General features: G+C 38.7%; 1 protein-coding gene across 1 annotated transcript; it reads right to left on the bottom strand.

Annotated features, from left to right (window-relative positions):
* Nucleotides 1-385: 385 nt before the first annotated feature.
* Nucleotides 386-12,808, bottom strand: WNT16 (Wnt family member 16). Its single transcript, XM_012757314.2, has 4 exons — nucleotides 12,406-12,808; nucleotides 11,947-12,197; nucleotides 9,831-10,117; nucleotides 386-2,586 (listed from the first exon to the last, which is right to left on the bottom strand). Exons 1-4 carry the CDS (start codon nucleotides 12,498-12,500, stop codon nucleotides 2,122-2,124), a joined length of 1,098 nt encoding a protein of 365 aa, XP_012612768.1. The 5' UTR covers nucleotides 12,501-12,808; the 3' UTR covers nucleotides 386-2,121.
* Between the last annotated feature and the right edge of the window lie 2,193 nt (nucleotides 12,809-15,001).

The following is a 15,001-nucleotide window of genomic DNA, read 5'->3' as shown; positions in this document are numbered from 1 at the left end:
CAGATAAGTGAGAAACTCAAGGTTGGCTTCCATGGTAATGTCAAGGATGAGAAGGAAAACAGCTTGGGAGTTAGAGGCTGTCTGATTCTCACAGTCAGTTGACAAGGTAATTATGAAAAATATTCTAGTTAATAAAAGAACTTGGTTGTTAATGTAAACTACAGGCTTCCTTTTTGTTTTGTTTTTTAAGGATACTTATGTTCAATGAAGATAAACAGATTTACTTTGCAAAAATGGCCATGAAAATAAGTGTCTATTTTTCAGGTTATTCTATTCAATGGATGCTGAAGAATGCAAAACCACTCTTAAATAAGCACTATATTTATTTATTTGCCACTTCTGAGTCTCTTATTTAGTAAATAACGACTTTGTTAAACTTTAAGGGTCACAGTTAATTGTTTAGTCTTGATTTTGATATTAGATCTGAGACATTTTCCATGAATTTACTTTTTTCCCCAAATTATTGCTCTGCCTTGGTAAATAAAATTAAAAGAAAATAGAATGAGACCTGGGGGGCAGGGAACCATTTCTTTATCTTAATAAGAAAATGAATATTCTCTCTGTGTCCATTCTGAACTTAGAAAATCAATTTTTTTCTATATAACACTGAAATATTTGACAATTCATAAAAAAACATAAGGATTTACATTAAAATATAACTTTAAATAGAGCCCTGTTATTTTTACCAGGAATCTTGTAAAATATGAATATACATGCATGAATATTAAAATAAGAAAGACCATTCAACATTCAAATAGAAATGCAGCATTACATACAATATAATAAATATTCAGGGCAACAACTCCACAAATTGATCATTATTCTGATTTAGATTTTCTCCAGTTAAGACTTTTACTATATAATTTATTATAATAACCTTATGAGTTAAGCATAACTAATGTGAAAAGAGAATTCAATTAATCTGACTGCTGGAATAATACAATTCTCCATATATTGTAACATATTTTAATCCATAACATAAAACTGTCAACATAGCAAGAAATACACATCCATATAACTAACTGCTCAGTTAACTTCTTTTCAATGTTAAAAAAAAAGTCAGAATTAATAGTGTGAAAAGAAACAGAAGCTAATCTTATTTCTTAGCTCTTGGGCTTTGGCAATAAATGTCTTAAGTTTTAATATATGTTATATAACTTAAATACTGTATTTACAAAATATAAACTTTTTAAACAAAATACTATACAAAATACTTTTATACATTTAAAGTGTACTTTCGTTTACAATGTATAAGAGCCTTTATATTGTTACGTCTGCTTTTCCCACGTTTTCAGGATCTCTCCCTCCCCCAGTATCCCAGAGCTGGGTTTTTAACATAAGTGGAAAGTGGTTTATGATAAAAGTTATGAACCCAAAACTCAAAAATTGCTATATACCTTATGGAGGTTTTTCTAGATTCTCCTGGTTAAAAGGCACTTAAATTCCAAATAATACATTTTGCTTTTTACATTTTGATTCTTTCTGTTTGTCACTAAACATCTCTAACAAACACTTTTAGGGATATTGTATCACTTGTGAAGATTTTTTAATTGCTGTTCTTTCGAAGTGCATGAAAGGGTGAGTAAGCCACCCACTGCTTACATTAACTTTTCAACATCTTCTGTCTATGCACGAACACTTATTATGATTTTATAAATTAAAATACTGAAAGAATAAATGAAATTCATGTTTACTACTCTTTTCTGGTATAAAAAGTATCTTTTTAAAATGACTAACGTTCACCCTCCATTATTGAGTTCCATAACTGAGTTCCATATTCCAGGATCTTATCCTGAGTATGGTCCATTTATTCTGGCAAGAAGCCTCTTTCCTGTTCTTTCTTGCTTCAAAAATAGATTATCTATTTGATCTTTCTTGTATGTCAATATACATTCCCCAAACTACCAAGAGATGAATACAAACCTTTTCAACTTTAGAATCCCAGGAAATCCACATGATCGATGTGTTGATCAGATAAAAGACACTTTCAGAGTGGCCCAAGGATCTGGGGTTTCCAATAAAGGAGTCAACTTTACCAGCCCTGAACAAGGAAAGAGACCCTCTGGGTTGCAATGTTGTTGTATGTTGCTCAGGAATCTTGCCCAACACTGGATGGAGTGGTTACTTGCAAGTGTGGACATCGGTCATGCTTTCACACCTCCTGCAACGGACATAGCAGCACCAGATAAACTTGCACTCACACCTCTCCACGTGCCTGACCACATGGGTGTTGTAGCCTCGGCCACAGCAGAGGAGATTGCAGCCATCTGCACCCTCTGACGTACGGTTACATTCTCTGCCTTGTGTCCCTGGGATCCCCAGTTTCTTATCCTCTACACAATAGTTGGGAGACTTATTAACATAAAGCAGATCATCCTTGTGGATCGGTATTTTCCTCTGATCTTTTTCTCTCCGGCGCATTTTCCTCTTTATTTTGTCTGATATCTGGATACTGTTTTCATATTTATCCTTCAACAAATGGCCAATCTTTTCAAAAGAAGACATGGTCTTCCAGCATGTTTTCACAGCACAGGAGCCGGAAACTCCATGGCAGCGGCAGTCTACTGACATCAACTTGGCGACAGCCTAAAACCAACAGTAATCGTGTTCAAATACCATTCATGAAGTGTTTTGTTCAACAACAGAAGCACAGTTAATCTAATCACTTAACTCTCTGGGCCTGTTTCCTGCTGAACAAAAATGATGGCTTTGAATGTAAAAGATCTTTAAAATGGTTTAGGGTTCAAATATTTTGTCCTTTTGTTTTGTCTCATGTTTTGTTCAGATGTCTTGACCCTGTACGGCAAACCTTTTCAAGTTGTATTTAAAGTTTTCGACCAGGCTAATATTGTTATCAGAGATTATCTGAGATAATAAAAGGTAATTACTTTTATTTCGAATCCCCTGTCTAATGGATGCTCATGCATGCCTACACGTTCCTGATACCACTCTGTTACTCTGTTACTCCTGATACCCTGTTACTCAGAATATGGTTCATGGATCAGCAACACCAGCATCACTCGTGAGAAATGCAGATTCTCAGGCTCCACTCTAGATATACAGAATCAAAACCTGCATTTGGACAAGATTGCCAGGTGATTTATGCACATTCAAATTTAGGGAGCATTGAAAGTAGTTGCCTTCAACTCATAGTGGATAGAAACATCTGTGGGGCAGGACATGGTGGCTCACGCCTGTAATCCTAGCGTTCTGGGAGGCCAAGACAGGAGGATCATTTGAGCTCCAGAGTTTGAGACCAACCTGAGCAAGAGTGAGACCTCATCTCTACTATAAATAGAAAAAATAAATAGATTGGCCAGGTGTAGTGGCGCAAGCCTGTAGTTACAGCTATTTGGTAGGCAGGAGGATCACTTGAGCCCAGGAGTTTGAGGTTGCAGTGAACTAGGATGATGCCACTGTGTTCTAGCCCAGGCAACAGAGCAAGACTCAGTCTAAAGAAAAAAGAAAAAGGAAGAAACAAACAGCTATGGAACTTTTAAAAATAGCCTGTGGTCAAACCCCTGAGATTTTGATTTCACTGGTTGAGGTGGGGTCCAGGCAAGCTACTCACAATTAAAGGGCATCAAGGGATGAAGGGATGAGATCTATTGATTCAATTGAGAGTTCTCAGGTTTGGTCACTACAATTGTCAGTTCCATTCATGGGGAGGTAGCAGGGCATGCCATCCCCTGGTTACAGAACACATGAGAAACTCTGACTAATCAAGTTTAGTTGGTCAGGATAGGAGTCTAGAGCATGGATGCTCCCAGCAAATTCTTCCTCTCTGCTGGAAAATTAATTCAAATCATATGTCCTATCCTTGGTAAATCAGTAGCACTATCCTAGCATAGAAAATAGAAAGGGGATAATGTTTATGTAATGTTTCAATTCTGAGTGCTGAGTTCAGTTTAAACAGGCTGAGGAATTAAATAAGATTACATGTACTTATAATAGCCCCCAGCCTGGGACATATTAAAGTTGAAATAAATTCCCTCTTTCAATGAACAAGAAAGTATAGTAAAAGTTGAGATAAAAATTTCCAGTGGGGCTAATGGTGCAAAAACAATATTGAGATTTCAAAAGGTTTAGGACTCTACTCTCTTACATACCAGGCTAGCCAGCATGGCTTCCTTCAAGCCCCAGACTATGGCAGAGCAGATTAATAGATCGTCGGGGCCAGCAGTAGGTTGACGTGCTGTCAACATGCTGGGTAAAATGAAAAATGGATCCATCCATTCAATAACTTGGAAATTATGTGTGTAATCTACCAAAGAATGGAAAAACCTCACAGTTTAAATTCCATTTATAGTTCATATCAAGACTATACAATGACAGCGGTCTATACTTAGCTATTTTGTACCAAACCTGACATTGACATATTTGCAGAGTGTTAAGTTTTTAAACAAATTAACAATATTTTCTAAACTATATATATATGGTATTGATTTGTGTAATGTCTGATACTTCCTAGTTGTTTTTAAAATAATAGTATAATATTTAAATTCTGTCCTTTATAGAAGTATATGGTACATATGATCTTTTCGAATTGACAAAACTGACAAGCTAACATATGTATCTACTTTTTGTTAACCCCGGGCAAAAAGTACCCTTCAATGACATGAGAGAAATTTACAAAGTATGCCACTCAGGCTTCTTTGGTCAAATTTGTGGCATTTGATAGTCATAAAGCCCTCAATTCTTTAAAATATCTCCAGGCAAATAAATGTTCAAATTAACCCAATTTGCCTATCTTTGTTCAGATTTTAAGTGCCCTCTGGATCTGAGAAAAAGAGAGCCCAATCAGTGCTAGATAATAACAAAACAAATTCTCCAAAGAATGCCAAAAACCTAAGAATGTATGTTCATGTGTTTGAACCTGATCAACATTCTCAAAATCATTACTTAGTGATTTAAAGCTACCTCTCCCTCTGGATCATGAATGAGAAGCTAACTTTTTCTTTTATTAAGTAGTCAGACATCATGTAAAGTATTGCCAATTTGCAAAGCATGGAGGACAGAGTAGATGCTCACCAAATTACTGAGCCCAGCTCATTTGAACAGTTTTAACTCATCCTCTGTTGAAAACCAGAATCAGGAGGAAGTAATAAAAACCACCTTCTTAAACAAAAGATCCGCCGAGATGTCAGTGGTATTATGAGACCGTGAGCCGGCTGGGCTCTCCTCCAATTCCTTTGCCTTATCCCCATCCACAACCGTGGTAGACCACAAAAGTGACACGCTGTCTCACAGGTTTGAAGGATAAGAGAGAATGACTTTCAAATTCATTTTGAAAATTACATTACCTGCTGAACTGGCATTGGAATTTTGGGGGATTTTCCTTCTCTAGAAAACTAGCCCTTTTAAATATCTGGAATAGATCATATTTCAGTGATAACATTTTTGAGTTTTGTTAGCTTTGAATTATGTGTCCCTAACAATAAGTATGAGAAAAGAAATAGTAATTCTATCATATATACAATATATGTTATTTTTCTCTCCTAGGGGGGATATATATATATATATATATATATATATATATATATATACACATACACAGACATATACTAGGAATATATCTAGACCTATATTATATATTCCAGGATAGAAAGATAAACAAACTTCAAAGGGGGAGAATACCAATAATTTGGCATACAATTTAAATGATTATACCCCTATAGTACTCTGAATAAATGACTTGGACAAATAGGAATTAGAATAAAGCACTGTAATCAGCACCCAGAGAATTTGATGAAATGCAGAGTTCAAGGACACACACACACCCACTTAACTTTACAGAATTTAGCACTGCTCAGAGCACATTTTTGTAAATATTTTACTTGACTTAGTTTTATAGGGAGAAATTTCTCGCACATAGTAGGAAGTTAATAAATGATTACTTATGTATGATTCCTATTTTACAGAAAAATAAAGTATGGTTTAGATACTTGTCTCATATAAGGAAAGCTGATCATATATGATAATAAGGTCTTTATATGCAGCAGGATAATTTTAGTAGAACAGAGAAAAATAAAAGTGGAAAATGCAAGTATATTTAAGGAAATTGCATGAACGGTCTCCCAAAAAGTATATTTGAGATCTTTTCTGCTAGGATTCTTAATTAATGTTAAGTCGCCCTTCTGAGCTGCAGTGATAGCACCGTCATTTTCTAGTAACAGGAAAGTAAGAGAATAGCAACAGAATGAGTGCTGTGTGGTTATAAGAAAATTCCTTTCTCTACTCTTGTTGAGTTGTTAAGGTTTATAACGATATTAACAGAGGAATGTTTTGTTAACTATTGCAAACAGATGTGCACATTTTGGTAGAATATTTTTAAACTATGGGAGAGCAATTAGGAGGGTAGCAGTTAATCTACTGGGCTTCTTGTGTAAGTTTGGTTTGATAAATTTCTAATGTGGCATAATAGGAAAGATGTATCATTAGTACTTAATGTAAACATAAAAACTGCTTGAGAAGTGGTTTAAGGATGGATTGGTCCCACAATTTTGACTCAGAGGTAATGTGGTGGGTGTCGATTGTTTTCCAGTACATTACTTTATCCAGATTTTATAAAAATGGCCAGAAAATTGTTATGGAATGTTTTGTGACTAACATTTCATTTTGTCAAGAGTCAGATGATCTAAGTTTTTGTAAAAACTGCAATGTGAGGTTGGATGGGTGTGTATGTAGGATTGCTGTTCCTTTGACCCATTTTGTCCCTTTTCGTCCAAAAATACATTTGAACCTGCTGAAAAGCAACACTTATGTGTTGTTCGACTACTTATAAATATTCTTGGAACAGGTCAATAAAAATTTGGGATCGGGCCCTTCCCACTTTGTTGAGTTACTCATCATAAAACAAATTATGGGTTAGGGAAACTTAAAAGTTTATGAGGTGGACATGGGGAGAATGGAAATATTTTAAGAACACCAAAAGAAATACCCATAAATATTCCAAGTCACATTATTCCCAGAAGTTCTGCCCCTGGAAGACATCGCATCATTCTGTTAACCAATCATCATTCGGCAACATTATTCTTGGAGTCGTAACTTTAGGAATGGTGTCAGAAACCAAGTGGGAATCAGAATATTTAAGGTCAGCGGTTAGAAAATCATCTATCCTTCTCATAGTACTACTAAGCGCCAGTACCCACATTTCTCTGAATGCTTTCCTACATTTTGACTTTGGGATTTTGAGACTAAGAAAATCAACTCAATTGAATACAGACTTTGATTTTACTCAGAAGAATATGCCTATTAAATTAAAATCCTAATGGCCAATACTGAAAATTGAGTTGATTGCTCTTTTATGTTAGATAATAACCTGGAAACTTCTTTCTTTCTTTCTTTCTTTTTTTTTTGACCACTGACAGAAAGAAAAATACAAAAATGTTTTGAATTATAATACCTCGTGAGAAAAGACCAACAAAAACACCAGCATAGTACCTTCAACATAACCAGGTAAATATTTTGTAATATTTTAAGATTCCAACTATAATAATGTGGGAAAAAAAGATTTTGTAGAGAAAACTCTGAAATTTACACAAAAATGTGTGTATATATATATATATATATATATATATATATATGTTGAATTATTTCCCACCTAGTTCAAATAAGAGCAAAAATCTGGGTAATGTTAGGAAATCGGTTTTTGCCAACAAGGAGTGGATTAAAATTGGTGCTGATGAGTTGTATGTTTTTAATAAAATCAGAACATAAATAATAGTTTAAGATTCACAATAACAGTTACAGAGGCAAATATTGGTACTTCATTTAAAGAACACACAAGATGAAATAAAACTAAATAGCTGCCTAATGTTACTAATAAAAATACATTTTAGAATGCTTTAGGGCTTTTTATAAGTTCAGAGGTGACTTTATTTAAGAGAATTAATCATTATATGGATGTTTCTGTTTTGATTTTTCTAGTTAAAATTTTTAAAATCTTTACCAAATTATTTAAAGAATGGCTAAAGAAGATTTAAAGTCTATGTTCATAATAAACATTCATTTAATTGTTTTCTTGTTTTTAAATTATATTAATTTGACTTATTTTTTTCTAGTTTAACTCTAGAGTTTTAAAGAACTTATGTTAATTACATTTAACCTCTTTTATATTCTGTTAGAAATAATGAAAACTCCTTTATAGAATTATACTTAAATTGAAGCAACATTTAATTCACTTTTTTTTATGTATAAGTTAAGGGAAAGAGACGTGTGTAGCTATTTTGTTAGGCAAAAGAGTTATTTTAGGGAGATAAAATAACTTTTTTTTTTTTTTCTTTTTTTTTTTTTTTATTTATTTTTTACCACACCTCAGGAGATATAAAAATAACTTTTAATAGTTCTTAAACAAAAATATAAAAAGCTTACATAGTTATTTACTGACTTTCCTATTTTCTATTTTTCTAGTTTGAATTGAAAATTCAAAGTTTGAATTTGACGTGTTATGGTGATATATTTACTGAGTTTTCTGTTTTTATATTTTAAATCACGATGGTAAGTAAAGAAAACTGGCTGAAACTTGAAAATATTCTAAATGGGTTTCATTTATTCACTTTCCAAATACATAAAACAAATGCAGCATATACTTTAAATATTCCTAAGAGATAATACAATTTATTTTAATTTATTTTAGGAGAATGTGGCAGATTGATTGCAATGATTACTTTGGGACCTGTATAGGTCACTGGATATTTATAATAATATATATATATATATATATATGTGCTGATATTCCTGTCCTGAAAAGTTCATTACAACATAGAAAATATATATTCATAAAAAAGATTTCAACTCTTTTATGAAAGTCACTATGAATTGCCAACTAACTTAACTATGTTGTAGAACTCAAACTTTGTGTCAATATACATTAATATAAATATGTAAAAATTAAATTAAGCTGAAAGTATACTCCATTTTAAGAAAACATAACATTAAAAAATCATTCATAAAAGAGGTTAACTAGGTGGTGATTTTTAAAATTTGCATACTTCAGTTTTTAATATATCTATGGCTTTTTTACACTTATCTGTAGTTTATGAATTTTTTAAATGAACCTATATTGTTTTATAATAAAGTAATATTGCCCTTAAGAAAACTTTGCCTAACAAAAAAAAATCAGTTAAAGGTTGTATATTCTCTAAGAATGTTTGCTAGAGAAAGTAAGGGCAAAATGGACAACTCGTTTAGGAGCCATTTCCAAATGAAAAGTAAGTTTTAAAATATATAATCAAAATTCAAATTCGGGTAAATGAAATTTCATTCAGTCCCATTAGAAAGGCAGATACTGTGGATCTTATTCCTGTTCTACCACCAACCAGCTAAGGGGGTGGAACCAAATAACAGGCGTTTGTACATCTATTATTTCATAACTAATGTTTGAGGTACACAAGGTATACAACTGCAAACATTATATTAGTATAACAAGATTTAAGTCATATCAGATGGAGAACTTAAGCCAATGTGGTTAGTATTAGACTCATGAAGGAACATACACGTATGTATGTATTTGAATATGCACACATATACATATGCAAATGTGTATACACACACACACAATTTGTTCTGAAAAAGCCTCCTTCTCATCCTCTTATTAGGCAAGCAATTCATCAATTGCTTACAATGGATGCTTTAATGAGTACATATTTGTAAAGGAAGCTTTCCTATTGCTCTAGTTTTTTAACAAGCAACATTCATTTTCAGTATCCCACCTAAGGGCTGCCAGTGTTTGATCTTTAAGCCATTTGGACAGAGTCATCCAGAAGTGTAATCTTACTGTTATTTACCTAAAGGCACTGGGTTTTTATTATCCATTCTCTAATACGTACCTGCCTTCCAGCTTCATTGTTATGTAGGTTCATTGCTAGCAGTACTTTGCTTTCTTTTCCCGTGGTATTTCTGATGGGCAAATCTAGGAACTTTCTGCTGAACCACATGCCATACTGGACATCATCGGAGCAGCCCCCCCAGTGCCATCCTCCACTCGCTGAGCCACCGTTCTGCAAGGTGGTGTCACAGGAACACTCTGTCATGTTGCCCGCACTGCATGACCTGGTCACAGAATGCACTAGGCCTGCAGCCATCACAGCATAAATAAATGCTGTCTCCTTGGTGCCTGGAAAAAATATAAATTGCTAAATTAGACAGACATACCACTCTCTGTTTGTGTTCAGAACAAAGCCTCCTACTTATCATCTTACTAGACAAGCACTTTTTAAATTGCTTGTAGTGCATTCTTTAATGAGCACATATTTAGAAAGGAATATTTGCTATTGTTCTAGTCTTTTAAAAAGCAACATTTTCAGTATCCCACTTGAGAAGACTGTCATATTGTGTGTTGTACATTGTCCTCATACTTTAAAATCTGTTTATTTAAAAATGTGAAATGTATGTCAGCACCTAGTTCAGTTCTTAATAGACAGTCATACCTCAGTAATGCACATTGAATTTAAAATTCTTCACAAGGATACTGTAAATGGTAATACAAAACCCAAAGGAAACTAGATTGCTTTTCTTTTTAAATTTAAAATATGGTCTCACAAAACACGATCTGAAAATTTTGGTGGAATTTTTGTTTGCATAAATGATACATGTCAGAATGAAAATGAAAATTAAGTAAAGACCAAAGCAATTAGTAGATTCGTGGTACAATTTACTTTCACAAAAAAAGACTAATATTAATATGAAACAGCTGAACATTTTATATGTTCAACTAGCTAATCCTCTTACACTCTTAAAGGCAATGAAAGGTAAAATAATTGAAATGTCACTAGAAAAAAAGGAATTGTTATGAAAAAGCATTGAATATTGGAAAGATGTATTTGGCACATCTGCAGTAAAACGACCTAAAATCTTTGAAAATTAAAACATTAATAAAATAGACGAGAAGGGACTCAGCAGGCGACTTTTTTTTCTTTCCAGATGTTTAGATTGGAGTAGAAACTGTTTCCCGCCCATTGTCCAATAAACCTTTTCAACAGCTGATGCCTCTACATTTCATCAACTGTGAAGAACATAACTTTTTTTCTTTTTCTTTCTTTCTGTCTTTTTTATTATTATTATTATTCCCTACAGGGGTCAGGGCTCCTTCGGAAGGGTGTGCTGGCCAAAACGCAGCGGGGAAAATGCGAAGCTTTGGCGCTGGGGTGTGTAGGGACCGCGTGGAGAAGGGTCAAAGGTGGAGGAAGAACGGAAATGAACGTGAAAAACGACAACGCGTCTTTCAGCGCCCGGGTCCTAAAATTCTTTGAATCTGCGGATATTCCTGGAGCAGTGCGGGCTCCCTGTACCTTCATCCTCAGCAAGTCACAGCGCGCGTGGACGTGGAACTTTGCTTTAGCGCAGCTTCCCGCGCAGCAGGAGCGCGCCGAGCAGGGGAGAGAGAGGACGAGGGGGCCAGGGGGGAGCCGAAGTAGCCCAGCTCAGGTTTGCGCATGGGGTTGCCGGGGACAGGGCTTTACAATCACCATTCTTCCGTCAACCCAGTGCTCCGAGGAGCCAACGAATGGGGTCTTCGCTGCAATTAGCCACTTGTCCAGGGCTCAGCGCGCAGCCGAGCTGGTTAAGTCGAAGCAGATGCGGCAGCCGCATTCCCCGCTGCCGACATCATGTTTCTCCAGCTGGTCACCCAAGTAGGGGGGCGCTACGGGGTCTGAGGGGGTCGGCGGGGTAGGAGACTCAGAGTTTTTCTCCAACTCTGGCGGGGCGCCGCGGTAAGGAGGAAGAGCTCCAGCCTCAGGCGCCCCGCTCTGGACCTGGGGAGCCATGCCCCTCCAGGCCCGCACCTGCACCCCAGGTCTGGCCTCCGTCGCTCCCAGTTCCCCGGGCGCGGAAGGGATTTAGCGCTACAGGACCACGTACGCATGATTTACTTCACTTGGAGTAACTTGGCGAAGGAGTTGTCGCCTTCCGTCTCCCGCCACCCCAGAGGGTCCCGGGACTCACCGCTGCTCAGCTCGTAGCCAAAGAGGGGACCGGCGCCGAGGGGGCCCGCGGCCGTGGCGGGGGCGACCATGCAGTTCCATCTCTCGTGTCTGAACTGGCTCCTGCACTCCTGAATGCCCAGCCGGGCGCCCTCTCGGATGCTCGGCAGCAGGTACGGTTTCCTCTTGCACAGCTCCTTCTGGCGGCTGTTCAGCGGCAAGTTGGCGCAGCCCAGCTTCTCCGGCACCCCGAAGGAGGCAATGCCCAACCACCTGCGTGCGAGACACGGCCGCCCCTAGCGAGAGCCGCTCCCCTGCTCTCCTTCCCAATCCCAGATGTTTTTCCCGAAAGTTAGGTCACCCGTCCTAGGGTTCCCGCCCCTGCTCCCCTCCCCCGAGCGAGCCTCAGTTGAAAGTTCCCCGGGCCTGGGCCGCCCCTTTTGCCACATACCCGGGGCTCCCCTAGCACCCGCATACTCACATCCAGTTTCCTTGGGCTCCGCAGGGGAACAGCGCGAGCAGGGCTGCCCACAGCGCGCACAGACGGGCCAGTCCCAGGAGCGCCGCTCTGTCCATGGCCCCCGCATGGAGTCCCCAGCCCCGGACGCTCCTCTTCTGCCCTCCCGCCCCAGGGGCCCGCCGGGCCGGAGGTCAGTTGCCCTGCACCGAGTTGTCCCCCGCCCGCCCTCTCCTTGCATAAAACATAAAAAGAAGGCCAGCAGTGATAGGGACTCTCGGCGGCTTCCCCTACGTTTGCGGGGAGCAGCAGGAGTGGTGGAGAAAGTAGCTTGGGGCCCTCGCCCTGCGCAGAGCCGGAGGTGTGCGGGAGATGCGGGAGCGCCCCTCGCATTCCTAGGTGGGAAACTTCCGTGGATGTATCTGCGTCTCCATCGCCCCGGCCTCCCCCCTCCCCTCCCCCCGCCGCGCCCGGCGCCTGATTGGCCCAGCGGCGGCCCCGCACCCCATCTTCTCGGGGCCTCAGGCTCCCATTGGCGGAGAGCCGGCTCCGCGGGGGGCACCCGGCCCGCGCCTCCGGGACTGGCAGCCCCGACCCGGGTGTGTCATGACCTTTCCTCCTGTCGCTTTCTCCTTAGAGCCGGTCTTGGCGTGGGGTTGACTCAGCCCGAAGACTGGTAGGGGCGCTTCTGTCTTAGCAACCCTGGGTGACAGCGTGGGTTTGAGGGGAGACGCTTGAGTTCCACCCGCCCCAGCCGCATCTGGATTACTCTCTGCATGGCGTGGCTGGAAAATCTCACTGCCCCTCACAGGAGAATCATCTTTTTCGGTCAGAGTTGCTACCAAACAAGTTGACCTTCCAAGCCCCTGCTTGAGGTCTCCGTGTCAGGAGACTTTGGGTGAAGTGCAGTCATGCTTATGATCGTAGTCATTTGTGTATGCATTTATTTTGAGCGAAAGGGAAGATTCGGGCCTAGCATCTAATCTATCTACTATATTTAAATTGTGTTCTGTGATTTCCTTTCCCTGCTTGTCTTATTTCTTGCAGTCCTTGAGAGTGCTGTTAGTACCCAGAAGAAAGGGGCAGTGAGTGAGGACTGTCTGGTAAGCCGTGGAATAGATGAGGGTGGTATCTTTACCCTTTTTCTCCAGTTTCATGTCCCACATGGTGGCTGTCATGGAGACCTTGGACAAGGCTACACATTGAGGAAGGAAAAAAAAAACAAAAAAAAAACGTTACTTATTAAACACCTACAGTGTGCCCAGTCCTGTAGGAAATTATAAAGACAAGATGCCTTCCCTCAAGTATACAAATCAGACATGCAGACAAGTCTAAAACAAAGTAATTTGAGATTTTCAGTAACAGAGTACAGAATCTATTAGGGTGCTCTTTGGGGCCAAAGATAGTTCAGAAACAGGAAATATCTAGTGGTTAGTAGTTTTAGAAAGTTAGTTAAACTGTGTTTTATAGGATGGAAGGTCTCAGGGAAAGCTCTGAAGACAACTGGAACGTGCTTAGCTATGGTATCAGCCCTACCTCACCTAGTTAGACACAAGAAATGCGTCTGAGAAGCACCACCTGTCCTCAGAGGACTTCTGAAATGTTAGTAAATTCTCAGGATGGACAGTGGGTGCCCAAATTTAGACTTATTCAAATAAAAGATTTGATGATGTTTGTCGCCTACCTCCTATAAAGGCCGAGAGCAATAAAAACTCACTGAAATTCCCGTGCTACCCCATTTACTCCTTTGTCCAACAAATATTTATGGTGTACACTATGTACCAGGTTCTAAAGCCACATTGTAATTTTTAGAGAGTCAAGTTGATGATAGGGTGTAGTTACCGATCCAGAAATATTTTGGCTGATGGCTAGTGGCCTCTCTGAAAATCAGAGCCTTCATCCAAGCTCACTTTATTCCATGAGCTTCTCCAAGAGGGACCATGATGTATTTATTATGGCTCCCCTGCCAATGGGCCCAATATACAATATCCTATTTTTGAACACAATTTATTGAGTAGATTAACATGGTGAGGAACATCTTGAGCAGATATCTAAGTGCTCTCCATGCTGGAACTAGAGACATTATTTGCTTTTAAGGGGAATTGGAAGATGGGGAACTGATCTTGGGGTAGGTAGTGGGTGGAGAACATCAGTACTTTAGGCTGATTTTAGGGCCTACAGTAGTAGATATTTTAAGGAGGTCATTTGATTTTTTTCATTCAAAAATATATATTGTTCTTCTGTTATGAGTTAAAAGAAAGGATAGTACTGAGTCAAATGATTGTGGAGTTCACAGTTTACCTGGCAAGACAGACAAGTGAGCAGGCAATTACAATAGAGTGCAATAAATGTAGGGAGTATAGTATGCTGTGAACACACTCAGGAAGATTGCTTAAACGCAGACAGGGGAGGGGTCATTGGATGTCACCTTCACTATTACTCTAGAGATCCAGTACTGTCCAAGCATCCAGAGAAAGCCTTTGGAGGAGCACTGAGAAAGAATATTTTCTTAGAGTCTGAGACACTGGGTCAAACATTTTAAATACAAGATAGAATTTTAGGGTCTAAGTGATCCTGTGCCTCATTTGTGTCGTCTAGGGACTCGGATGTTGTGCTGTTT

Source organism: Microcebus murinus, chromosome 9 (assembly GCF_040939455.1).
Source record: "Microcebus murinus isolate Inina chromosome 9, M.murinus_Inina_mat1.0, whole genome shotgun sequence".
NCBI classification, from domain to species: domain Eukaryota; kingdom Metazoa; phylum Chordata; class Mammalia; order Primates; family Cheirogaleidae; genus Microcebus; species Microcebus murinus.
The sequence above is the reverse complement of the archived record's forward strand: the minus strand, read 5'-3'. Positions and strand labels throughout refer to the sequence as shown.